This window comes from Neomonachus schauinslandi, chromosome 4 (genome assembly GCF_002201575.2).
Source record: "Neomonachus schauinslandi chromosome 4, ASM220157v2, whole genome shotgun sequence".
NCBI lineage: Eukaryota > Metazoa > Chordata > Mammalia > Carnivora > Phocidae > Neomonachus > Neomonachus schauinslandi.
In genome coordinates, this window is record NC_058406.1 from 62,854,794 (window position 1) to 62,882,462 (window position 27,669).

Here is a 27,669-nt window from a genome sequence, read left to right on the forward strand (position 1 = left end):
GAGGCAGCTGTAAGGTGCAAGGTACGATTCTGCCGTAGAGCTTTCCGGAAGAGCCCGGCTCTCCCGAAACAGTGTATTTGTCTCCAACGCTGCCAGAACAAATTACCACAATCTGGTTGTCTTAGAACAACTGAAATTGATCCTCTTACAATTCCGGCAGCTAGAAGTCCGAGATCAAGGTTTTGGCAGAGCCGGGCTCTTCCTGAAAGCTCTACGGCAGAATCGTACCTTGCACCTTACAGCTGCCTCCCGGTCCTCTGGCCGGTACGTGCCTCCCTGTGACCCCTGCCTCCTTCACCACGGTGTTCTCCCTGGGTGTCGCTGTGCCTCTGAGTCTCTTCTTCTAAGGACGCGAGGACTGCTCTAATCCAGTGTGACCAGCTCTTGACTTACCCCTTAATTTGTCTGCAAAAATGCTTTTTCCAAACAAGGTCACGTCCACAGGTAGGACTTCAACATCGCTTCGTGGGTGCGCGGCGAGGGGCTGTTGGATGAACACCGTTCAACTCACAACGGGTCTCTGAGTCTGGCCACACCTTCGTGGCGCTGCGCCGGCTGGAGAGACCGCCCATGGCCCACCTCCTGGGGTGAAAGCAGCCGCCAGCCATGCACGGGCATTCTCCCTGTAATGCGGGGTTTGCCTGCTCTATAGCTGTTCCTGGTTGCTTACTCCAAATAAGCAGGGGCAGGCAGTGCTGCTAAGGAATGAGCCTTCTTACTCATCTATCTCCACAAAACCACTTCCAGCTGTGGGTTCCAGCTTCAGTGCACCACTAACCCATGATTCCTTTTCAGTGAGTCCCAGCAACGTTGAACAGTCTATGCATATACGTGGATTTTCTTAGAATTGTAGGAGTGAGGAGACCTGGGGTTCATCCCAGGTGCTTCTTTTAGGGTTTGACCTTGAGCAAATCACATCACCTCTTGACTTTCAGCTCCCTGCTCTGTAAAATGAGGATCCTGGCTTGGTCCAGGGGTTCTCAACCTCGAGGATGCATCAGAAATCACTTGGGGGACTTGTGAAAACGGAGATTGCTGGACTCCACCTCAGAGCATCTGAGTCAGAAGGTCCAGGATGGGGTCTGTGAAGTTGCATTTCTTGAAAGTTCCTAGACTTTGTTGTCACTGTGGGTCTGGGAACCACACCTTGAAAATTATTAGCCTAAACAATCTCTGAGATTTCTGCCAGTGATGCTATTCAGTGAGAAGGGGTAGGTTTGGGATACGTGTACGAGGATGGATGCAGGAGGGCTGGAAGAGTTTTAGCAGGTGGAGAGAGAGCGGTATTAAGAATGAGCTTTGAATTTTATCTTGAGAAACTGGGTGGAAGGTATGCCTTTAATTGAGATGGCAAACCTTCCCTTTGAGATTGGCTTTACTATATACATATTACAGATGAAAAAACAAGGACTCAGAAAAACTAAGCCACCTCACCCAAAATTATCCACCTAAGGAGAGGAAGAAGCAGGTTCAAGCCAGTGACTCCAAAGGCCATAATTTAAACACTGCTCAGTACTGCCTCCTGCCCGTGGAGCTCTCATCTTCAGGCAGCCCGTAGAGGTAAATCATGAAAAATGGGCTGGTGGGGAGAGAGGAGGACTTCTTGGCAATGAAGGCTGGTGGGTGGGCTTGTCACTGAGAGAGAAGAGCAGCTTGAAAGAGTAACATTTTTCTAGGGAATCACATTAAATAATCAGAGTGGCTTATACCCATGTCAGGCTGAACCGAGATTGACAGCTAATAAAAGCCCAGTAATTACAGGAAAACATCAGATTGAAAAGTGCAGAGATTCTTGAAACACCTGAAGCCATTTAATATATCTTATGTTTGCTCCAGACCAACAAGAAGCTCCCAAAGCAAGACTGGTCTCATTACTGAGCTAATGGACATTATGCTCTGAGGTACCTTTCCCTCTGCCAAATAAATCAGAATTTTTAAAAGTGAAGCCTGAGATTGCCATGCTGCAAATGTTTGCAAGGACATCACTGAGCGTTTTAGGTGTCAAGTTTAATTTGACTTGGCCTGGTCTCTTCTCTTAAGAAAGGCTCAGGAGGCCTCCGCTGGGTCACAGGGAGAATTCCTTCTGCTCCTGCTCTCTGGGCTGTGACAGAAATCAGACCTTGATTCCCTGAGCATGCCTTCTCAAGCAAGGATTGCTCCTGTTACCTGAGCCCAAAGGAGTAAGTTGTGATGCAAGATGCCATGCTCCTCTGTTCTCTGATTTGGGGAGTTGAGCGGGGGAAGTAGGTGGAAGGAGAGACTCATTCACACCTTCTAAAATATTCTAAAACATTCCTGAGCCCCTACTAAGTTGCAGCCAGTCTTAGGTACTGGAATGATGACAAACGCTTACACATTAGCAGAGGGCAAAAATAAAATGGTAAGCTCCGTGTGTGTGCCCATCCGCACTGTGCACACTCCCCCCCCCCCCCGCCACGGAGAGCCAGCCTGCCCACCTCCCACGGGTGCTCGTACGGCCCACGTTTGGGGCCTAACGAGGCTGCAGCTCTGAGCACCAGTGGCCTCCACGCACTGTAGATTTTCCGGGGCATTTTTTACTTCACAACAGTTCTAATGACCTTGGCATCAAGCTCTTACTGGGGATTAATAACTGGCTGGGCTTAATGGCCCTCACTGTGTCCTGGGCCATTTTCCTAGCCAGCCATTAATTCCAAGCAGTGCCCTCAGCTCTGGCCATTATGGCTCCCTGGACGGGGAGGCTTGAGGCAAAGGGCCATAGCCTCCTTCTCTGCAGACAGAGGCTTTCACATTATACGCCCCCCCCCCCCCCGCTTTTCTCTCCATGGCATCTAGGACAGAGGGCTGGGGTCTTCAGGCAAATACCTGGTTAGGGCACCACATCGTGTCTTCTCTTTATATCTCAGGAGACTGGCTTTCTCAGAGAACAGACAAGGCAGGCGGTTGGGTCTCATTCACTCATTTATCGATCTATCCATCTAGTCAGTGTTAACTGAGTGCCTCTTATAGGTCAGGAAGCAAGAGAGATGACCAAGATTGGAGTGATCTAATACCAGTGCCCATGTGTCTTACCAAACGATGGAATACCTCACTAAATGGGGCTTTAAGGAAAATGTCCCCCAGAATCAGGAGACTGAGCACTGTGAGGAGGAAGTCAGAGAGAAGCCCTGGCTAGCCAGTGGGTTTCCCAGGAGCCACCTCCGCTCTTGTGTCCTCCATGGAGCTTTAGCTCCCAGGCCCGCTAGCAGAGCTGCAAGTTCACCTTCCTGTCCTCTGCTCAGTGATTCATCAACCCAGCAACTGAGTGCTTAAGGGAAGTATATGTGAACACTGCATCAGGAATCTTAACTCACCAAGGCATGCATATTTCCACCCATATCATTAAGACACTAAGGATTATAATCATACTGAGATGTGGAGGCGCATGGCTCTCTGGGAGGGCCGTAACGCATCCTGAGAAACAGGGTCATGGAGTTTGTATAATTTCTAGTCATCCTGCCTCCCAAGACATCATCAGTCCTTCCAAAGGCAGAAAACAGACTTCATTTCCTCCTTTGGAAGTGATTCAGGCTTTGGTGCATGCTTGTCTCAGCTGCGGGAAATGTAACATTCTGTTTAGAACAGCTATTGTCATTTTATTGGCACCACTTACCAAAAGACACTTAAGGCATAATTCAGACTTCAATCTTTTGCTCATTGTTTGGTGCATCTGAACAACGCAAGAGTGGGTGTTGTTGCCCGAGGTAATCAATACCTCAGAGCTCAGGCAGATGGGCAGGAATCATGAGGGAGGGATTTCTGGACTGGGCAGACCCAGCATATTTGGGTGGTGCCCAGTAATGCCAGAGGACCAGTATGGCACAGTCAGGAACCTTGGCCTTCCCTGGAAGGGTCTTCCACTGGCCTCACGTCCACAGAGGTAGAAGACAGAAGGCACAGGAATTTCTATAGGTGACACAGGGTTCACCTGTCAACCAGCTTGTGTTCTGAGAATCGCAGCAGAATAATTATGGGGGAGAGAGATGTGGAAACTTTTCTTCAGAATGTTTTCCCAGTAAAAATAAGCACAATGTCTTGTAATTATCAGTCACACTAGAAAATTCAAGATGATAGTTCGAGGTGAGTCTGATGAGAAAAAGCAAGTTCCAATGGCCTTAGGGTCCAATGGGATGAAATCCTACGAAGTGACCTTATTAAACAAATGTATTGAGTTACACGGTACCTCACGGGTATTGAGTGCTCAGCAAGTGTCTTTTAAATGAATGAACGAATGAATGCCATGTGGCCACAAGTATCTAGTTGATCTCCTCTTTGTTCTACGGGTGAGAACGTTAAGGACCTGACTTACAAAATTCAGACCCTGGGTCTCCTGACCCTAATCCTCACTGAGTAACGTGGTATTTGCCCATGCCCCTGTCGATCTTGTAGGACATTTTTTTAGTGGGCTTCCCCACGAGTAGAGGTTTCCCAGGATGCGGGAGTTTCCATGCTGACGCCCAAACAGCCCCTAACAAACCGGGTGGGTTGGTCACCCTGAGCGTTCCAGTCTGCCCTGCGGATCCACCTGCCCGGCCATCGACCCTCCATCAGCCCTCACCGCCAAGCTCCCTCCTCCACTTCCCTCCCGGCCAACCAAGCTCAGGCTCTGCCCCTTCGGTTCAACTGGGAGTCTTGTGGCCAACGCCTCCAAATCCAGAGAACACTTGCCAACTTTGGTTTCACTTGCCCTCTGGTGTCTTGTGACCCCATCAACCACTGCCTCTTTTTTACAGTCATGTCATCTGTTGGTGTCCATCACACATCTGTTCCGGCTGTCCCCCCTCCTCTCCGTCTCCTCCACATAGGCTCAAATGTTCCCTCACCTTTGGTCCCTTGTGCCTAATTGCATTCTAGCACTTACTCCATGGTCCTGTAATTCCTTATCTGGGGGCACACTCATCTTAGATTGTGTGCCCCCTTGGGAGGAAGGACCAGATCTTTTTATCTGTATCACCAAGCTCAGTGCCTGAGACTTGATAGGAGCTCCATGGTTGAACAGATCGTTTAACTTTCCCTCTTCATCCTTTCTGTGTGGGGTGTGCATGTAAAATCAGAAAAAGGAAAATTAAGTATTTCCCCCATCCTTTGGCCCATGAAATTTCTCTTCACCCCCAGCAGTTCATTCAGGGGACTCAGAAGGGCTTCCAACTCCAGGTTCCAGGAGTTTCCTGAGGGGATTCTACACATCTGTAATGTGGCTATTCCTCAAAAGGAAGATTTGGGCTTTTTTTTTTTAAGATTTTACTTATTTGTCAGAGAGAGAGAGAGCAAGCACACAAGCAGGGGGAGTGGCAGGCAGAGGGAGAAGCAAACTCCCCACGGAGCAGGGAGCCTGACACGGGGCTTGATCCAGGACCCCGGGATCATGACCTGAGCCAAAGGCAGACGCTTCACCGACTGAGCCACCCAGGCATCCCAGGAAGATTTGGTCTTATGTACATTTTACTCTCATTCACTTCATTCATTCATGGGTCTGCTGTTAACGGGGCTCCAAGGAATGGACGTATTGGATACAAGACCTTTGTCACTTGACTGCATCCAGCCGGCCCAATGCCCTAAAAGCAAAACAACACTACTGGTTAAGAAACAGCATCACTGAGCTTCTGGGGTTGTGAGAGGAAAGAAGGAAAGGAGGCAATGACTTAAAACATCTCATGGCACGTGTTCGATTTATTCTACTGCACCGTGATGCCGTGATGGTTAATCCCACGGGCTCTGCACTTTGATTTCCTGGGTGTGAATTCCAGCTCTACCACTTCCTGACTGTATGGCCTTGAGCAAGTTCCTTACTTTTCTATCCCTCAGCCTCATTAGTAAAATAGGGGTGATAATATAATACCTTCCTTATGGGGTTATTTGAAGAACTAATGCAATTATATAAGAAGCTCAGCACAGTGCCTGGCCCATGGAAGCATCTAATCACCATTAGCGAAAGTGGCCTCTCTCTCGTTTGTGCCCACCGCCTTGCTGTGCTCTCAGCATCGCCCTTTACTAAGACTTTCACACAGTCCCCCGCCTCATCCTCTCACACTTTATTGCACGTTTTGACTGACCCACCGTCCCTCACTAAAGTATAAACTTTGAAGGGTTTCTGTTTTTGCATTCCATTTGCATTCTTACTGCCCATTATAGTGTCTGTCACTTAAGAGTAACTGGGTGTCAAATGAATGATGAGAATTTGCAATGGTAGAATCTCCATTTCTTAAGCTTACATGTCAATTATCAACCCGAAGTGATCAGTACTGGCTTAATGAGTGCCTGCAATCACTCCACTCTGACAGGTAATCCCAATAACAGTCTCATTACCCAGTGATCCTATGTAAGCACTGGGTTCAAACCCCTGCAATTGCTATTGTTCAAATACTGGCAATTTCAAATGGCCTGGTCTAATACTGTGTACATTTTCATTCTACCAAGATAGAATGGCGCATTCATTATCCTCATTTGGAAATGAGAAACCTGAGAGTCTCACAGGTCAGTGGCTTGCCAGGGTCCCACAGCTAATAGGTACCGGAGACAAGGCTGGACCCGTCGTGAAAGCCCCAGAGCTGGTGCCCTCGGCGACTATGCAGTGAAGGAAGGTGGCTGTCCTCAGGTGCCCCTGTCTGGTTCTGAAGGCAGAGCGATGGCTCGGGAAACTCCCGGAGTAAATAGAAGCACTAAACTGGCTCCAACTTCGCAAGACCACGCAGGGAGCCAACGTTTCGGGTTCAGGTTCGCAGGGAGAAAGGGCAGAGGCTCTGGGGCACGGGTAACAATGCCACTTTCCTTGAGACCATTCTTTTTTTTTTTTTTTTATGTTATGTTGATCACCATACATTACATCATTAGTTTTTGATGTAGTGTTCCATGATTCATTGGTTGCATATAACACCCAGTGCTCCGTTCGGTACGTGCCCTCTTTAATACCCATCACCAGGCTAACACAACCCCCCATCCCCCTCCCCTCTAGAGCCCTCAGTTTGTTTTTCGGAGTCCGTCGTCTCTCATGGTTCATCTACCCCTCGGATTTCCCCGCTTCATTCTTCCCCTCCTGCTACCTTCTTCTTCTTCTTTTTTTTTTTTTTTCCTTAACATATATTGCATTATTTGTTTCAGAGGTACAGATCTGAGATTCAACAGTCTTGCACAATTCACAGCGCTTACCAGAGCACATACCCTCCCCAGTGTCTATCACTCAGTCACCCCATCCCTCCCACCCCACCCCCCACTCCAGCAACCCTCACTTTGTTTCCTGAGATTAAGAATTCCTCATATCAGTGAGGTCATATGATACATGTCTTTCTCTGATTGACTTATTTTGCTTCAGACCATTCTTGATTGTCATTTGCCTGAGCATTTGCAGGCCTTGGCCTCAGGCCCTAATTACATTATCTTCAAACAGCAACTAAGAGATATTTCTCATTACACATGAACAGGGGAACGTTTAATGTGTGGGAACATAGGTTTTCAGAAAGCAAATCATTGGTTCAAGGTGTTGAAATGAGCGTTGTCATTGGAGTTGTCCCTGGTGGGCTTCCACAGGGCACGTGTTCACTGGCTGAGGTCGGTGGCTCTGAGCTTGAGGCTTTTTTTTTTTTTTTTCACATTTTTGAAGATGGACCAACTCAATCTCACTCCCTCTCTCCTTAAAACCATCCTAGTTGTCATTTCAAAGTTATGGCACCTGAGGGATTACAACGTGCATGTCTTCCCCTGTGTGACTCTCAGGCGATGTTTATTTAGGATAAATATATTTGTACAACAGCCAAGAATATTGATACGCACTGAACTTTCAATAAGGCGAATTAAGAGCTTCCAAGCTCATGTCACAGCAAATGGTGGTATAGTCTCTATTTCGTTTGGGGGTAACTTTGGATTCAAAAAGACCTGGGTTTGAAAGCGTGACTTCATTACTTGCTAGTTACGCACCCTTGGGCAGATTTCTTAACATCTCCAAGCCTGAGAACTCCTCTCTGGAAAATGGCAGTGACAGCGACCTTGCTGGGTTGATATGGGGAGTTGGTTAGTTAGTATCAGTAAAGCCCAGAGCCCAGGGTTTGACAGGTCGGTCTTGTCATCCGCTCCTTGTCACCGATTTGGGAGAGAATGTAAGGAAGGGCTGATGGGTCACAGCAGAAGGGATAGATGCTGGCGTGGGAGGGAGGAGAGGGGGCGCTGGCAGGCTTCTGCGGCAGCGAAATGACCCGCTGGTGCCAAGTGAGGCGGACCTGCTGATGGCCTCCTCCTCCCTCTGCTTTCTAGCCCCTAAAAATGCACTGCAGGGACTGTGCCCTGGTGACCAGCTCCGGGCACCTGCTGCGCAGCCGGCAAGGCCCCCAGATCGACCAGACCGAGTGCGTCATCCGCATGAATGACGCCCCGACGCGCGGCTACGGGCACGACGTGGGCAATCGCACCAGCCTGAGGGTCATCGCGCATTCCAGCATCCAGAGGATCCTCCGCAACCGCCATGACCTGCTCAACGTGAGCCAGGGCACCGTGTTCATCTTCTGGGGCCCCAGCAGCTACATGCGCAGGGACGGCAAGGGCCAGGTCTACAACAACCTGCAACTCCTGAGCCAGGTGCTGCCGCGGCTGAAGGCCTTCATGACCACGCGCCACAAGATGCTGCAGTTCGATGAGCTCTTCAAGCAGGAGACTGGCAAAGACAGGTAGAGGGCGCGGGCTGGGGAGGGGCAGGGCCACAGGGGAGGGCGAGGACATGTCCTCACTGGCCGAGTCACCCAAAGCAAAACGTTGGCAAAGGCTTTTTGTGGGGGCCGCACTGCTCATGCCATTGATAGAGCTTGCCTCGAGGGGGTCCTAGTCGCCCGGCTGCTCAAACTGAATTTATAAGACAAAGTGAATGAAGCACTGAGACACTGTGTGGGTAATTCAAGGCCAAGGCCCTATTTTGGAGGAGCAGGCTATACAGCTGCTGGTTTACCCTGGTAGTAAGTGCAAGATAATAGTTTTATTGCATTTCCTTTTACTTGTGTGAACACTGACCACACGGAGGGTATGGGTTTATTCTTCCCTTTCGAAGCAAACATGTATTCAGTCCACCGATATTTATTGAGTGCCTACCCCTCCACTGCAGCACGCACTGGGGATGTAGTCGAACACAAGACAGAGATAGGCCCTCACTTCCTGGAATATAAAGTTTAACCGGGGGCGCCTGGGTGGCTCAGTCGTTAGGCGTCTGCCTTCGGCTCAGGTCATGATCCCGGGGTCCTGGGATCGAGCCCCGCATCGGGCTCCCTGCTCGGTGGGAAGCCTGCTTCTCTCTCTCCCACTCTCCCTGCTTCTGTTCCCTATCTCTCTGTGTCTGTCAAATAAATAAATAAAATATTTTTAAAAATAAAAATAAAGTTTTACCAGGTGGGCAAATATTCACCAAGGGCTAAGCATCATGCAAGGGAAAGAAAATGGTGCTGTGACATGCAGGACAGGGGGACCTGCCATAGTCTAAGGCAAAGTTTTCCAAACTATCCGTTGCAGCTCAGTAATGGGACACGAAATCAATGTAGTGAGTAACTGTAAGATTTTTTTTTTTAAAGACTATTTATTTGACAGAGAGAGACATAGCGAGAGAGGGATCACAAGCAGGGGGAGTGGGAGAGGAGGAAGCAGGCTTCCCGCCGAGCAGGGAGCCCGATGCGGGGCTGCATCCCAGGACCCTGGGATCATGACCTGAGCCGAAGGTAGACACTTAACGACTGAGCCACCCAGGCACTCTGTAAGATTTTTTTTTAATGCAGTGAAATAGGATGGAATGAAATGGAATGGAATCGAACCATCAATATCAGCATTCATCCCATATAAAAATACACTATAAGGTTTTTTGAGGTAATGAAAATGTTCTGGAATTAGATAGTGGTGATGATTCCACAACCTTGTGAATATAGAAAAAAAAAAATCCACAGAATTACACACTTCATTTTTTTAAAGATTTTATTCATTTATTTATTTGAGAGAGAGAAGGGGTATGTGCATGGGGGGGCGGAGGGACACGGGGGGCAAGAGAGGGAGAGAATCTCACACAGACTCCCTGCTGAGCGTGGAGCCTGACATGGGTCTCGTTCTCAGGACCCTGAGATCATGACCTGAGCTGAAACCAAGAGTCAGTCGCTCAACCGACTGAGCCACCCAGGTGCTCCTATTTATTTTTTTTAAGTTTTATTTATTTAAGTCATCTCTACACCCCACGTGGGGCTCGAACTCACAACGCCAAGATCAAGGGTCGCACGCTCTTCCAACTTAGCTGGCCAGGCACCCCTGAATTACACACTTCAAAAAATAAAATGAAATGAAAACCATACACATGCACATATGTATATATGCCTATGATGTAAAATGTATTTCTCATTATAGGTCAAAATATTTTGAAAAGCACTGGTCTAGGATATAAGGGAATGAGGAAAAAGCTTTCTCAAAAGGATGTAGTTAAGCTGAGTCCTGGGCCAATAAGTATTTATCCAGGTAAAGAAGAAGCTAGGAAGGAGAGGGAAACCTCCTTATGGGTACAAGGGCTCAGAGGTGAAAGAACGTGCTGGGGGTTGGAGAAAAGTCCCCTCTGGCTGCAGTCGGGGGAGTGGCCCTTGACGAGGCCAAGACGAAAGGCCACTAGCTGGCCCAATCTAGGTGAAAAAGAAAGGACAGCTAGGTATCAAAAGGTGCGGTGCAATGTGGTCTAAATACACAGCTCGAGACTGGACTTCTGACTCTCCTTCACTAGTTGTGCGGCCTCGGACAAGTTACTTAACCTTGCAGTGACCTCATGAGAAAAAGGGCATAATGACTGGGCTCATAGGACTGGTCTGGTGATTAAATTTGTTTCCTTGATTCTGAAACGTGTAATTTTATAATTAATATACATTTAAGGATGTAATTTACCCCCTTCTCTTACAAAAACTGTTGCTGGCTTGATTTCTCAAAACAAAAGAGACATGATAAATGAAATGAAGAACATAAAGTACTAAAGCCATGGCTAGGCTAGGTTGGGCAGCTCATTATCAGAGAACAGGGTCTTAGAGAAAGACCAAAACTTTGCCCCAACTTCTTTGTGTGAAAGACCTTTCTTTTTAAATTCTGGAAACCTTGGGACCATTTGAGAGCAGGTCCAGGCCAGAGTGAGCATGGCATCTTGTGGACAGAAGAGGTGGGGAGCTGGCTGCTGGCCCTGTGGCCTCCATCCCTAGAGGCCCAGAGGACTCTGTGGTTAGCCCAGCCAGTTGATCACATAGGGGATCCTGGTCATCAAGAAATCCAATTACTTACTGCCCTGTAAAAACCACAAATCAGAGAGACTATCACTCATTTGAATGAGTTATTTAACCAGCAGAGCATTTTATAAGGGAAGAAGAATGAGAGGACTTATTTACAGTTTCATTTTTGCTGGTTGGAAAATTTGAAATAAGTAGCAACACTCTTCAATAGAAAACACTTTCCCTCTTTTTAGTTTAGTGGTTGTTTGCTAAATTTAAGAATTCCTGAAACACGGCTGCAGTCTAAGTTGTTTATGATAACTACACACTGCTCTGGATCTTCTTAAGGGATTATTTTAAGTTGATAACTTGGAGACCAGTCATTCCATCCTTTGGTCACTTAGATCTTTAGGAAACGCACTCACATGGAGACATATCCTGTTCACTAAGCTTATTAAATTCTGACCAGTGAAAATTTTGTTCAATGGGTCTGTCTCCCTGGTGAGCCCAGCTGGTAGAGGGAACCAAGTCTTCGTGGACTGGCTACTGGGCTTCTCAAGTGCAGACACCCATCCACAAGGATCCGTACAGTCCCTTTTCAGGGGAATCACACTTACGGATTTGTAGGGTGCCAAACTACAATGTCACTTCTGGAACCTTTGTGCCTCTTACCTTTAAGAAACTGTCTTAAAGAGGCTAATATTGTATTGGCTCAGTATTCTCATGTGTCCATATTCTTAACTTGACTACTCCAAGCTAAGAGAACCAAGTCAGAAATAGCCCTTTAGAACAAACGTGTTCTGAAAATTGAAACAGAAGACATTTGGGGGTCCAAGAGTATTTCTTCTCTGTATGCTTTTCTTGAAACCCAGCCGAACAGGAAGATGTATTACAGGTACACAAAATGTGGAATGTCTAATCTTGTACATCTCATGATCAGGACATTCATTTCAGGCTATTATTTTGGGAAAAAAAGAGGATAATTCAATAGATTTTGATTTATAGAAGTTTCACCCTACTTAAAAGCGGAGGGGGGAAAATGGCTCAGGGGGAAAGATCTGCACTTAAGAAGCGTGACAAATGACAGAGATGGCCAAGTGGTATTCTTTGATATTAGAAAGTAACTGTACTTGAAAATAACTTTCTAATTGAATAAGGGTATATTAGGAAAATATGATTCAGAACCAATATTATAGTAATTAGATAAAGGAAGCATAAATGAAATAACTGCAGGAAGAATATTTCCATAGAGATTATAAATGAGATTCTGGTAGAGCAGAAAGGCCTTTAATTGTAATTTAGTGTGCACTATAGAATTATCAGCTCAGTGTGTTACTTCATCATATAAAAGAATATCTGATAATTTTCCCTAATAAGCACATGACAGCTCTTCATATTCCTTCATTATAGTTGATTAAGTGTAAAAACAGTAGATATTCCTTTGTTGGAAAAAGAGTTCAAATCTTTTTAGAAAGACAGCACAAGGCAGTTGCATTTCGATAGCATGTGACCCCAAAAGGCTCTTATTTAAGGAGCCTGGGGAATTGCAAGTGGCACTTTAAAGAACTCTTCACTTGAGTTTCTTTCATCCTTCACTATGCGTTCCCCCCATTTTTACGCATGAAACCTCGTTCTGTGGAGCCACGTCCTCTTGAAATTCTGGCTGTGCCTTAGATAGTGGTGAGCCAAGGTAACGGGGAGTTTCTGCCACTGGGAGAGCCCTCGCGGCACTTCCGACAACTTAAAAGCATAGGGCCATAGTCTCTTCCTGGCCCTCACAAGCTCCCAGTTATTCACTGACCCAGTGTGAGTCTAGAACACCTGGCCATTGCACTGTCACAACCCCACAGCTGAAGACAGAATCTAAGTTGAGGCAAGAAACCTTCTCCCCGCCTCCTTCCCCAGTCAGCTAGCTTTGCTCTGCCCCACCTCCTTCAGTGCCAGAGTTCTTTTTTTTTAGAGAGAGGGGTGGGGAGGGGGAGAGAGAGAGAGAGAGAGAGAGAATCCCAAGCAGGCTCACGGCCAACACAGAGCACGTCGCAGGGCTCGCTCTCACGACCCTGAGATCACAACCTGAGCCAAAATCAAGTCAGATGCTCAACTGACTGAGTCACCCAGGCACCCTAAGTCCCAGAGTTCTTATGAATACACAGGCTTGGTGAGAAAGAAGAGGATTGTTAATAGCTATGTAGGCTGGAGGCTCCAGAATTTCGTACTTACTGCCCTGATGATTGATGGTGGATCCTACACCAGAGTCAGTAGCAGCATATTGGAAGGATATCAGTGTCTTCAGGGATGTTAAAAAACAAACAAACAAACAAACAAAAACATTGAAAGTAATGGCCAAATTATTTGCTTCATTTGCTCCAATCTGGCAACCAAGAGAGGAGGAAGGGGTCTCGATGTATCAACAACACACCAGACTGGATTCTTTTTATGGTGTTCTCTCATTGAGTTGGCAGATTAGCCCAGGAAGATAGAGCTTCCCGGGCCTGTGAGATAGATGGGCAATCTGGGCTCAGAGATGAGCGATAACCCACCTCAGGTCATTCAGATGGCCCGTGATAGAACAGCCAACATAAAAACCCATGGTGTTCCCATCTTTAGGAGCTTTTAAAATGTACTTCCTGGGCTAGTACTGGCTCAGGGGACAATGGAATGGAAAGCTAAAATGAGTAAAGGGATTAAGAACTACAAAGTGGAAACCACGAACTCAGGCATGACTACATCACCCATTCCTGTCAGGTATTTGACAAAATAAAGGACTCCTTATTATGCTTCTTTGCTTTCTTGGTTTTTTTATGGGCTTTTGGAGCCCATATGTGAAATGGAAATAATGTAAACTGATTCACAAAAAGCCTTCTTCCTTCTCAAAGAGGGGTGCTACACAGCGCAAGTGGAAAAGCTTTTCAGCAACTCTGGTATTCACATCACATACGGCGCTACAGCCGGACAAAGTCAGACAGTCTGACCTTGGGGATAAGGTGTTTGAAACTGGCTAATGAGGCATGCCATAAGCACTGGAAAAAAAGCAAAAGCAGCAACCCCCTAAGAATTGAAATTAATATCCACAGCAGCAAAGCATGGTAGACTGGGTCATTCTCACAGGGTCAAATTAGACCTTGATGTTACGTCTCCACAGTTATCCTTAGGCTTGGCACGTGGCTGGAGCTCAGTACAGATGTTTGAATGGGCAAATGAATGAATTTAGGAACACACAGATTCATTCCTTAAATTTTGTCAATTTGGTCTTCTAATAAAAAAAAGTTTTAGAGGGCTCTGGATGTTCTGAGGTAAAATAAAGCAAATGCTCAATTAAGCATAAGCATTCCTGTGGTCCTTTTCCTCTAGTAATTAGCCCTTCCCAAATGAATGTAGTCTTCCCAAGGAAAGACATTCATTCAAAATGTCAATGTTAATTAGTCTAATTGAAGGGAAGCTTTCACGTTAGGATTGTTTGATCGATCAGTAAATATCAATCAATACATAGACACATCTGTGTGTTTATACATATTTAATAAGCTCTTCATCATTTAGCCTGCCTGGGGAACAAGGAATATTTCTAATTAGTCAAGTATTCTAGTTAATAAAGAAAGAGTTGACACGGGGATTGTCATCTTACAAGAAATTGGGTTGTGGTCATACGCATTTAAACCCTGAAACATCGATCATCATCTTTGATGATGTAGAAGTCGCTTGAGCATCCTTTCATATCATAATCCACCATGGTGGAACATGAATATCATTTATCACTGTACCGTGGAATACGATGCTGTTGGTAAGAGATTTCTACCTGGTAAGGTTTCAGCTATTTACCAACTGGATAGAGAGAGAGTATGTGTTAATCGTCAGCCTTGCTCCCGAAAGGATTTAAGATGGTAATGGTTATAATGATGACTTTACCAGCTTGCGGACTTAATTGTTGTTCCTTCCAGGAAGATCTCTAACACTTGGCTCAGCACTGGCTGGTTCACAATGACAATTGCGCTGGAGCTCTGTGACAGGATCAATGTTTATGGCATGGTGCCCCCAGACTTCTGCAGGTAGGATTTATTCTGCAAGTGTAATTCATCTCAGCAGTGTCGTGCAGGGTTTATAAATATCTGATTCCAAATATCAACCATGAAACATGTCTAACTGTCTTCTCGAAGCAATTAATTAACATGTCCCAAGTTCTGGTTCTAGAAACAACAAACAGCATTTAATTATGTGATATAAAATATTGAAAGTTTTTGTTTGTACTGCTGGAGAATTAATCCATCTTGTGGGCTTCATTTATCCTCTGAATATTTATCAACCAAAAGTAATGCAATAATTGGCATAATATTAATGATGAGCAAGCATTAAAGAATATTAGTTTTATTCTCATTTGAAAGGAATATGGTAATTTTTAATGAATTAAAGAGAGCAATTTCTTTGACAGTAAGGCCTGCTTTCTAAAATTAAAATATTGCTCTGAGCCTCTTTTCCTCCCCACATCAGTAGCCTTGGTTTGTGCTTCTAAGGCCAAAAGCACAGACATAATTATTATACCACTTTAAAGGGGACATACACACATCTCTGCTGCTACCTTAAGATCCCTCCTCGCATGTGCCCGGCCAGGGGTGTGTACCCACGGACGCACTGGGAAAACCTCAGGGCCTGATTTGTGGCAGCCTGTTTGAAAATTCACCCATGATTTCAGAAAGTACCCTACTTTTCAGGAATGCCTGATGACCTGCCTATGGCCCCCATCCTGATCTTCAAATGGCAAAACCTGGGGTGGGGGCATTTTGAACTTGCTCACTAAAATGTATTTTTGCTTTACCTTCGTGTGTTTGAAACCTAACGACGTCTTGAAGGCCATAGGCATTTTACACAGAATCTGCAGTTTGGAGGTTGGATGCAAGGACAAGAGAGGACTTAATCATGCTGATTTACCACTTTGCCACTTTTCTCCCACTCTCTTTAACTCAAAGACCCAACACAGCAGCAGTACCAGTTTGTATGTGAGAGTCCGGGCACAGAAGAGAAGGTTGGACAGAAGAGGCCTTGATAGTTGCCTAGACTCACTGGTCCCCAGGAGTGACGTGATGTGTAAGGAAGCGTGTGCATTCTGAGGTCAGCTCCAGTCAGCTCTGCCTGGCCGCTTCCTAACCGAGTGTGACCTCGAGCTACTTGTTCAGTCTCTCTGTGGCTCAGCTTCCTCCTCATTAGAAGTGGACATGATGATACTGTAGGCTCGGCCATGGGGTCGTCGGTGGATTAAACAAGTTAATACACATAAAGTGCTTGGAGCAGCGCCTCGTACGTGGCAAGAGTTAGCTTGGATCCTCACCCAGTCCCTCGTCGCTTAACTCACTGGCCTTGTTTCCCTATTTAGCAATCCATGCACAGAAAGAAGGTAGGATAGCGTAAAGAAAAAAGCAAACTGCCTCCTCAACCCAACAGGCTAACAAAGGCAGTGGGAGCAGGTGCTTACGGGCACACAAAGAGCCGTCAAAGTTGATAGCTACATGGCAGGTGTAATTATGTAATATTGCATTAGGACACCGGAGAGAAAGAGCATGAATAAATTGAAATGTTAATGACTTAGAGCGTTCAAGGAAATATTCCACTTATTGTGGAAAACAAATGAAAGGCAAGTTAACCTGTCATTTCTCTTGCTCCGAGTTAGCTCATCACGGCTTCACGTCCGCAGAAGGGAAGCAGCTTTCGGAAGGGCGCTAACGAGGGAGTCAAGAGACTATCGGTGTACCTTATGTTGCCAGCGGCTCAGGCGGTCTGCTCCCCAGCCTCCGTCCCGAAGGTTCAACGGTTGCTCTCACAGCCTGCTTTCTCCAGGAACTCTTCGGGAGGATCCTTGTGCTCTGCGTGCTGTGAGAGCCAGCGGAGAAGTGCTCCTGGTGTCGTGCGGCAGACACGGTTAGGCTGGAGAGAGCAGCCTGTTCAGTGGTTATGCCTGTTCAGGGAGGCTCAGAAGGAAAGAGCCGGGAGTGGCCCACGCTCCCTCCCAAGTTCCTTTAACCTTTGGTTCCAGGACCGGTTAGCTGAAGCACCCAGTTAGAAGTCGGGTGACCTTGAGCCTTGCTTCCCTCATCTGCAAGATGGTAATAAGAAAGCAGTAATAAAGGCCAGCAGGTCATGGTGAGGATTGAATGAGATCATGGATTGTAGAATGTCTGACACAGTGTCCCGCACACAGTTAGTGCTCAGGAAAGACTACTGGTATTACGAATATTACTAGTAATTAATAGGATATTGTAAGATATAGAAAATAGTTATTAAGGTTTTCCTAAATTCTTGAGAGTTGCCTCAAAAGGTACCAAGAACTTCAGGGGGGTTCAAAGAATAAGACACAGCTCTTGCCTTCTAGAAACTCACTGTAAGCCTTATCCACACGAAAACGTGATGAACACAGCACAGCTTCTTGGAGTCAAACGACACTCGCAAACAGTATCTACCACCAGAGAATGAAAAAGCAACTTGTAAGTCAGTCCTGTTACTCGTCTAGCCATTCCCCCTTTGGTTTTTATTTTGGAAGAAGTTGAGAAATATAAGGGCCAAGCAGGGTTCATGTGTCCTGAGCTCTAGGACTTCAGGAGGTAAGATATCACCAGGACCCAGAAATGGTGGGGAAGGTTCTGGGAGATGGCAGAGCTCAGGCTGGTTGAGCCTGCTGCAATATGAACTCTCCAAGGGCCGCGATTTCTGTGTGTTTGGTTCAGTGTTGGAGGCCTGGTGCGCAGGACCACAGATGTTTGCCATCCTAGCCTATGGCAGATGCTTCATGAAGAGCAAGTGAATGAATAGACCTGTCCTCTACTCTCTCCTTAGTGCTATAGTGAAAGGGTATTCATATGGGTAAGAAAATAACCGTTTCTGCTTCTCAGAAGCTGTAGGACTTTCAGAAAGTTATTTGACTTTATTGACCTTAGTGATCTTGGGCAAGTTACTTACTATTTCTGGAGCTTTAGCTTCTATATCTGTAAGATGGTGAAGACAACAGTACTTACCATAAGGGTTTATATGATAATCTCACAAGATAATAGATGAGGAAGGCTTGGCACACCCTTGGTGTATATTAAGCATGCACAAATTTATCAGGTGAAGGGACACGCTAATCTGCAAGTGTGGATGCCCATTAGCACATTTTAAGGAGATGTCCAGCAAGCGGTAACAAATGATGCCCAGGTGGTGAGGAGAGCCTGGGTGCTAGAAAGGGAAGGACCTGTGTGGCCTCCTGTATGAACCCCATTGGGAGTTCGCTGCACGTGGCCTCCAGCTCCCACAGGACATCACCTGGGGCGGCTCGAGTGAACCTGCCCATTCTGTTGCTTCCTTAAAGCGCCCAGTGTCTCACGGGACTGAAGGGTAAGGCACATGGGGCCAGATTTCAGCAAGCAAAAAGAGAGCCAACTGCTGATTTTTGGTAGATTAACTTTTTCAGACTTTAAGGCACAACCAGTATCCTCAAAAGGGGTTAATTGCTAGATTAACCACAGAGACTTCATTCCCTCAACCGACTCGTGTTGGGTACTGAGGACATAATCAGAGATGAATAATACAAGGCTCTGCCTTCAGTATCCCGAGTGTCACTTGGACAAAGTCAGTCAAAAGGGACAGAAGGCTCACAGGTACCTGTGGGAGGAAATCCTCACTGGCTGCCTGTCAGTCGCATCTGACCCGCAGCTTTACTCAAACATCCACCTCTGACTTTCTGCCGGACTCAGAGGGGTCCTTGCATGACCCTCCCAGGTGGAACAGGGGCAAGGAGCCAAGAGAGAACGACGACTGGGCCCACCCATCCCCACTCCATCAAGAGCAGACCCACTTCTATCTGGTTTACATCGGGGCTCTTCTCTAACAAGGGGTGGCATGGCAAGTAAGACCTTTGACAACCTCTGGTCTAAGCTACAGTCCTGCTGTTTTCCAATCTACATCACATGGTCACACACCTTTCAGGAGAATCTAATCGTTGCCTTCTTGTTGCCGGGGAAACCAAGGCACAGAGAGACCAAACACTGGGCTACTTCTGCGGTCATCTCTGTCAGCCTAAGGCAGCAGTGACCCAAAGGGAATGCCAGCCGCTATATGCATGGGATGAGGGAGGGGACAGAGGGGGCGAGGGAGTAGGGGACTAAATTATACCCTGGGTGGGGGCGGCGGGCAAACAGCTAAGCAATCCATGAGTGACCGGTTCCCAAAATAAGGGTAGACAGGTTCGCCCCTTCAAGCCTAGAGCTCCCGCTTTCCATCCAGCTCTCCCGGAGGTCTGGCCTCCCTACCCCTCCACCCAAAGGGTCTGAGTTGCTTCCAGGACTCACTGTTTGGCAAGAATACCTCTAGTAGCCCCTGAACTATTAAGCACATGGACTCCTCCGGAAGAACAATAGCCCCACATTCATATTTAAAACCACAGATGGGAGCAGCAGACATATAAATGGACAGACACGTTCCTCAAAACCTGGCCGAATCCAACAGTGAAAGTCATCTGACGAGCACATAAGCCTTTCCCCTGTAGTCTGGTGTCGCGGTAGCTGCTGACTGCCCTCCCCAGTTCTGGGCTTTCTCCTTCCCCTCCAGACACCACCGTGCTCTGGATAGAGCACACCTGACTCCGTCAGCCTCACCCCTCAGTCGGGCCCCAGAGCTGTTAGAGCCCGGTTCCCAGCCCCTCGCTTAGCACGCAGCCCTCCAGGACCTGGCTTCTGCGGCTTTAGTCCCATCTTCTCTCCCCACACAGACTTCTTTTTGCCATAGGGAAAACTTACAAAGGCACTCACCCTGCAGACATCTGGCCTTTGGCCCTCGGCTTGGAATTTCCATCCCCTTCCTTCTTAATCTGACTGATCGCTGCTGGTTCTTTACAATACTATTCACGGCTGATAGTTTTCTGGACACAACACACACTGGTCCTGTGCTTAGTATGAATACATGCACCATTTCATGGAAGCTTTATGATAATCCCATGAGATCAACATTATTCTCATCATCATTTCATATGTGAAGCTTAAAGACCTAAAACGGCCACCCAGGGTCACAGAGCAGGGAAGTGACCGAGCCAGGGTCTGCGGGACCTCGCCCCACAGTCTCACATGCAGCAGACCCTCCTCCAACAAGCTTTCCCTCACCTCCTGTCTGAGTCAGACCCTGCCTGTGCCCCTGCCCCGCCCCCGCATGGACGGGTTTGTCCAGATCCTTTATTTGCCTGTCATCTCATCAAGAGGAGGGGTCAGTGCTCAGTCCACATGTGTGTCTTTAGGGCTTATTATTGTGTCTGGCACATAGTATGGACTCAGTATTGATTGACTCAGTGAATAAAGAAAAACCTTCCTTTCCTTGGCAGTGCTTAAGAAAGTGATTCTGGGGGCGCCTGGGTGGCTCAGTTGGTTAAGAAAGTGATTCTGTATTTATCCCAAGCCGGAAAAGTGCCCAATGAATGAAAAGTATAATTAGCAAATGGCAAATTCAAATCTCAAGGGTCCTAGGAAGGCAGTGGCAGCCACCTGTTTCGTCGTTCTCAGCAGGAGCGAGCATCGGGTCTTCCCAGAGGGGCTCGGGCATCAGGCAATTACTCTCCATCCTGCCTCTATCACTGGACTCCAGGCTCATCGGTGTTTTGAAAGCTGGGGGAAATTAATGCCACGTTGCATCAGAGACAGCCTCAAAATATATTCTCATGTGGACAGTAGACCCGTAAGTCATGCCATATCCATATAGGAAGCCAAATCCATGCTCTCTAGATGGACTATAAATTGCAATGAAAAAAATCTGTTATCTTTGCCTTCCAAACTAAGTTATGGTGAGTATTTTTAATCTCATTTTCCACTGTAAATTATTTGTGATAATAATGGGCCAAGCATTTAAATTCTACCTAATAATCTTATTTCTGGTCATACTTAACACATTACCAAGCTTACAACTCTCTGTCACCCATCATTTCTCAAGTATTAATTAGCAGAGTAATGACTCAGAGTGATCACTGTCATGGAACTAAATTAATATCTCATCCATAATGTGAAGGACATCTCAAAGGTATCGTGAATATCAGAGAGTTGATTCTGCTAGAATTATTAGCTGGCAAACATTAATAAAGCTGCCAGCATAACAGGGAATGTTCCTAGTTGGCGACAGTCCACCGTGTAGAATCAGATGCTTACAGAGGACAGGTAGGGAATGTTAATGCACCAAGGAGGTTCATGTTTTATGAAGTAGACTTCAAATATATTATTTGACGCTTCTCTTTGCCATGATTTCCTTTGTCCATCTTTGCCATAATTTGACCCACTCTTAGCGGTCCCAGGGTGTTTTCACCACCTTCCTCTCCTGTGGAATCTATTAAGAGGTGTTGTAGCAACCCAGAAGTGCCTGAGTCGTGGAGGGCAAGTGGGGGGTTCAGACGACTCACTCCAGCTCTTTGCCCCATAAAGGGTGGACAGCTGCAGGCTCTTGGCACTCTGCCCCAGAGTCCCCAGTATTAGTCCACTGGCTTCCAAGGGGTTTGGCTCTTTTCCTTCCGAAAGAGGCTGGAAGGACAAGAAATCGAGACAACAGAGTAAAGGTGACTCAGCAGGTCCCACTGGGCTGAAGCAAATGTGTAGGAAAGCCTGCTACAGGAACATTTTCTTCAGAATGCTACCTAGTACCCCTAAAGGCCCCCGGTGCAAGCCAATTTCAGAACACCTTAGACACTCGACAGCTGTTAACTCAGCTCTATTCGTCAAGCATATCCTGACTACCTACTGGAGGCTGGCTACCATGCCAAGAATAGAAACATGTTTAGAGAGGGTCTGAGAGTTCTAGAGAGAAGCAAAGCCACCATTCCCTTCCTGGGACCTTTGTAGCCTTGTGGAGAGTTCAGCCCCAACTAACGGATCAGGGTCAACCCAGATCATTCCCAGAATTGGGAGGAGTCTTCCATGCTTGTTAACGTTATGAGGCTTCTTCCAGTTGTGCAGCTTAGCTTTAGGAGAGTCACAAATGGAACATGACAAACTCCCATTACCATTAACATTAGTGAGTTGAATTGTCAGTGAGCACAAGGCGTCTGCTGCTCGCGCCGACTGGCTGCACAGTATCCACCGAGCACAGGGCGCCTCTATCCATAGGTGCTCGGGAGAACACAGTGAGGACAGAGTCGTTCCAACAGGAACCTGAGGTGCCATTGGTACAGAAACCTACCTGGTAGAGCAGTTTTTCCAAGATATGGAGCCTCGCTCTTAGTTCCACTTTGGTCTAAATCTGAGCCCTGAAACTTCTTCAGTTTTTCTATACATGAGTTTTGTCATCTCTAAACCAGGGGTCAGAACAGTACCTCTGGCCCGGGGGTGCTGTGAAGATTCAGTCATGTCAAGTGCTGAGCGCTCTGTTTGGGGCTGGAAGGGTAAGTAAAGTCCGGCGGCTGGGATGGTCTATGGGTGAGGCTGTGTGCTTACAGCCAGGCGCCGGACCCCACTTGCCTGCTGGCTGCTCAGCCGTCACATGGAGCAGTGACACCGACCTTGTGCTCCCTCCCTTGCCTGATGGGGACATGGAACAGATCATGGAAGTGAAGCACCAGAGCTGAGCAAGTACTTCACTGAATCAGCTGTGTTCACCCTGGCTGCATATTAGAATCTCCTACGGCGCTTTTCAACATTAACATGTTTTTTTAAATTTTTTGTTTTGAAAAAGTTTTTTTTTTAAAGATTTTATTTATATGTCAGAGAGTGAGAGAGAGAGAGAGCACAAGCAGGGCGAGCGGCCAGCAGAGGGAGAAGCAGAATCCCCGCTGAGCAGGGAGCCCGATGCAGGACTCGATCCCAGGACCCTGGAGATCATGACCTGAGCCGAAGGTAGACACCCACTGAAGGAGCCACTCAGGCGCCCCTTGTTTTGAAAAAGTTTCAAACTTACCCAGAAAAAGTTGCAAAAATAGCACAGAGAGTTCCTGTATACCCTTCACCCAGCTTCCCCTAATGGTAGCATTTTGCATCATTATGGTCCAATGATCAAAACTAAGAAATTAACAACAGTGCAGAACTCTTACCCAAATGACAGACTTTATTCTGATTTCACCAGTTGTCCGGCTGATGTCCTGGAGCTCCTCCAGGACCCATGCCAGGATCCCTTTGCATTTACTTATCCTGGCTCTCAGTCTCCTCCTGTCTGTGACCGTCCTTCAGCCTCTTCTTATCTTTCACAACGTCGTTATAGCCGGAGATCCCTCACTTTGGATTCGTGTGATGTTTTCTCATGATCGGATTGAGGCTGTGCATTCCTGGGGAGGGTACTACAGAAGCAGTAAGCCCTTCCCAGCAGCCCGCATCAACCGACACATGATGTCAAATGTCTTATTACTGGCAATGTTAACCTTGATCGCTTCGCTAAGGTGGTGTCTGCTGGGTTTACTCACCGCGAAGTTACTGTTTTTCCTTTTGTCATTAATAAGTACCTTGGGGGAGATATTTCATGCAAATAACCTATTTCTCTTCATATTTTTTCCCACTAATGTTTCATTCATCGGCACACCTGGCCTGCAACAGTTACAAGGCTGTTTTAATGGTGATTTCTCTATTCCCTCATTCTCTCTGGATTTGTTAATTGGAATTCTTCTGTAAGGAAATGCCGTTTCTTCTTTCTCATTAATTATAGATTCAGTTATTTATTGAAATCCTGATGGACTTATGGGTATTTCTTTTATTTTATGGGTTTTATAATCCAATACTACCATTATGTATTTTGATACTCAAACCTAAGTCACTTTTTTAAAAATAGCTGTGCCTGGGACCCTCTCCCAAATCAATTAAACCCAAATCTGTGGAGGTAGAACACAAGCCATGATATTTCTTTAAAGCTCCCTTTGTGCACCGAATGTTCCTTCTTTCACTGCTCCCACCACCCCACTCTGCTTCCTCCCTAAAGAAATCAAAATCCTTCAGCACATCATTTTGCAGGATTTATTCCGAGTTGGCCCTTGGAGTGCTGATGACAGGCTGCGGCTGTGGCCCCTTGGGAAACTGGCTCTTCGATGATCTCTGCCACCCCCCGCCCCCATACCTCCATTCCCTCAGCTTCTGCTGGCCCCCAAACAGGAACTTGGGGGCCAGAGTCCTCCTTTACAATGATAGCCTCCTGATGTGGAAATTCTGCTGATATTTATTGCTCTTGGGTCAGGTGGAGGAAGAAAAAGCTATGGCAGCCTTTAGGAAGTCAGGTTTGAGAAAAGGCCTAAGGAATTATGACCTTGCACTAGGAAGGGCTTCCTGAACGCAACAGTGGATTACAGCGGATGGCAGGCTGTTCCTGCAGGTGCTTTGGCTCTGCCTTCTCAAGGCCCACAAAGCACTCCTCGGCCATTTGGGCAGAGTTTTAAGGTGTGGCAACAACCCCACTTATTTAGACCCTTTTGAAATCATAACAATTAAATGTGTAAATGTAATTCTCCCTCTAGGGGATCAATAGGGAGCCAGATAAGTTTTTATTCCAAGAGAAGGTCTTCCTGAATAAGGAAATTGATCTTCTAGCATCCTTTAGCTGGTTTCCAATTTCTCTGTATTCCGAGGTGCCAACTCAATCTCATGATATTTTCAGAAGCTTGTTTCTTTCATCAGATTGATGCCAGTAATATGTTCAAAGTGCAGATAAATCAGATTTAAAACCTAATTGATATTGGAATAAAATCTTAACCCCAAGTATACCATGCCACAGTGAATTTGGCATGGTTCCCCAAATTATGCCATATGAACCTGGGGACATTTGTCTCATAAATTTCTATCTTTTCTTGTTTATTCTTTTCTTCATGGTGGTCAGTTCCAACTTGAATTCTTCCTAGAATGCATTTTCTGCATTGAAAATACCCTCTATTAAAATTTTAAGGGGATTCCAATTTCTGGAGTAAGCAAAGAAGTGAAATCTATATTAACTAGACAGGATTGGATCTGATGTTTCACGGTAGAACACAGAGATACTTCTGAGACAAGCATGATAGAGATGCAAAGTATTAATTCAGCATAGCATCCAACTCAGGATGAGGAATGTTTAAATGCTGCATGACAAAAATAAATCTCTCTTCCTGGAAGAACTTTAACCTCAGAAGAGAGGCAGCTCAAAAGGTTTATTGTCAGAGCCACAAACTTGACACCCCTCTTGATAAAAGACTTCGATCCCTGACCTGAGTAAAGTTGCTACTCTAGAAGCTATTTGTGTATTGATCTCCTCTGAAGAAAACAAATAGGTGTCTAGCAGGATGAACATCTCTGGGAAACAAAGTTACTGTACTTAGAGTAGAGCCCGAGTGACCGCAGTGGGGACCCCAGGGCACCAGGTATGGAAAGGTGATTTGCCTGAGCCTTTTAAGAGAAGCACTAAAGCTTTGCATCAAAACCAGTTGGTGAGTGTAGCTCAAGCAGGAAGGTTTACCTGCTGGGATACCTTGACTAATTTTATCCTCTAGACTTCAAGATGGAAGAGGTGGTGTGGATTGGACTAGAACAGAAACCGGTGTGAGACCAGGGCTCTTTGGGGGTTAGATATTTTAGTAACCCTACAACAGGGCACCCAACCGCCTCAACACATTAATCCTTTACACACTACCTTGAAGAAATGAGCCAGTGTTTCTCATTTGAGGCGAAATAGGAATAGAGAAACAAAAACTACTGGCACTATTGGGCTATAATGCGAGGATTTGAGGATTTGGAATTTCTGAATTTAGAGACTCGGGATTTGAGTCCATCATCTACCTAGAGCAACAAGAAGAAAATAGTGGCATTGTGCTTCCTGTCTTTGTTCCGTGGGATCAAACTAGGATCATCAACTTTCCATGTTGGAGGAGAAATTGTCTTTAGAGGTTTGCTGTTTACCTGCTAACTCCATATAAATATCTTTCAACAACAGAAATTCAAAAATTATTTATTGAGTACCTACTAAGAACAAGACAAAGGCTTGCCCTCATGAACAGATTATAAACAAGTAAACTACAGCAATTCTGGAGAGGGATTAATGCTGTAAGGAAAATAAACCTGACAGAGAGAAAGAGAGAGCAAAAGGACAGGCGTCCGGTAAAGCCTCTCTGAAGAGGACACATTAAAGTCAATATCCAGCGGTGAGAAGGAGTGAACTGGTTAGGAGCATGTTACAACCAGGTGACTGCCTTCACGTGCCAAGACCTGAAGGTCAAGCTTGGCAGAGTTGATGACCAGAAAGGCCAGTATGGCTGGAGCACAGTGGGCAAGGCTGGGTTAGGAAAAGGCTCTGGAAAGAACCAACTCATGTAACACCCAATAAGGCATGCTTTTATTATAATTAGAAGCCTCTGGAGGGTTTGGGGCAGTGGGGTGGGGAGGGAGATGTGGTGTGTTTTTGTTTTGTAAGTATCTTTGTAGCTGCTTATGCTGAATAGACTATACGGGCAAGAGTGGAAGAAATATAGTGGGGTCTTAGTAGTATATAGTTTCTAGATCCCAAACACCTGCAGGTCCTGTGGTATACTTTTAATCTCTCTCTTTGATAATGATGCTCAGTGCATTTATTTCAAAACCTCAAAACCTTTCCACTTGCTTTTGTGTACACATCAGAAAAACCCTTTGTTGCGTTTTAACTTGGAAATATGCGTTGTGCTCATCAGCTTAACCAGTCAAAGGAATTTTTTTTTTCCCTTTACTCAGTCATCTCATTTTCCTCCTACAGGGATCCCAATCACCCTTCAGTACCTTATCACTATTATGAACCGTTTGGACCTGACGAATGTACAATGTACCTCTCGCATGAGCGAGGACGGAAGGGCAGTCATCATCGCTTCATCACGGAGAAACGCGTCTTTAAGAACTGGGCACGGACATTCAACATTCACTTTTTTCAACCAGACTGGAAACCAGAATCACTTGCTCTAAAGTCTCTGGAGAATAAACCTGTGTTCTGAGCAATGAGGGTGCCAGACCAAAATCCCAAGTACCTACGGTTCAGACGCTGGGGCACTGAACTTCCGGAGCCAGCAGACACAAAAGAGGGACAGAACCAGGAGAGGACACTCAATAAGCAGCATGTACAGATGCCTCGGAGGCGTGACTCCCCAACAGTGCAGTTGGTCTGTAAGGAGAAAAATGCCAGAATTAATAGGTCCTCCTGAGTGTCATCCCTTGCAAAAGGGGTTACCTTAAGAGCGAAACACCCATGTCAGGTGATGCTGCCGTGGCTAAAAGACAGTCTGGATCTCTTTATTGCCTTCAAAACTGAAACACGAGCAACTCAACCATGTTAGTTGTGCTCCTTTGTAGAAATGCCACATCGAAGGACGTTTTTCTATCAAGTTGTTGTATCCTAACCTGATCTATAATCTTTGTCATCTATTGGGCTCTGTATGTGTGATTTGTAAAAAGCAGTCTGAAAGTATGGACATGATTTCTGAAGAGCACATCTCCACTGACTTTCATAAAGCAAATGCCCAATATTTACTTATTAAGAGTTTTTTAGTGTAACTCTAGGCCAGTATTTTTATAGATGA

General features: G+C 46.2%; 1 protein-coding gene across 1 annotated transcript in view; it reads left to right on the forward strand.

Annotated features, from left to right (window-relative positions):
- ST6GALNAC5 (ST6 N-acetylgalactosaminide alpha-2,6-sialyltransferase 5) overlaps positions 1 to 27,087 on the forward strand; it is a 154,671-nt gene extending 127,584 nt beyond the window's left edge. The window contains exons 3-5 of the mRNA XM_021678133.1: positions 8,263 to 8,672; positions 15,143 to 15,250; positions 26,856 to 27,087. Coding sequence (XP_021533808.1) covers positions 8,263 to 8,672; positions 15,143 to 15,250; positions 26,856 to 27,087 — 750 coding nt within the window. The remainder of the gene's footprint in view (positions 1 to 8,262; positions 8,673 to 15,142; positions 15,251 to 26,855) is intronic.
- Positions 27,088 to 27,669: the final 582 nt, after the last annotated feature.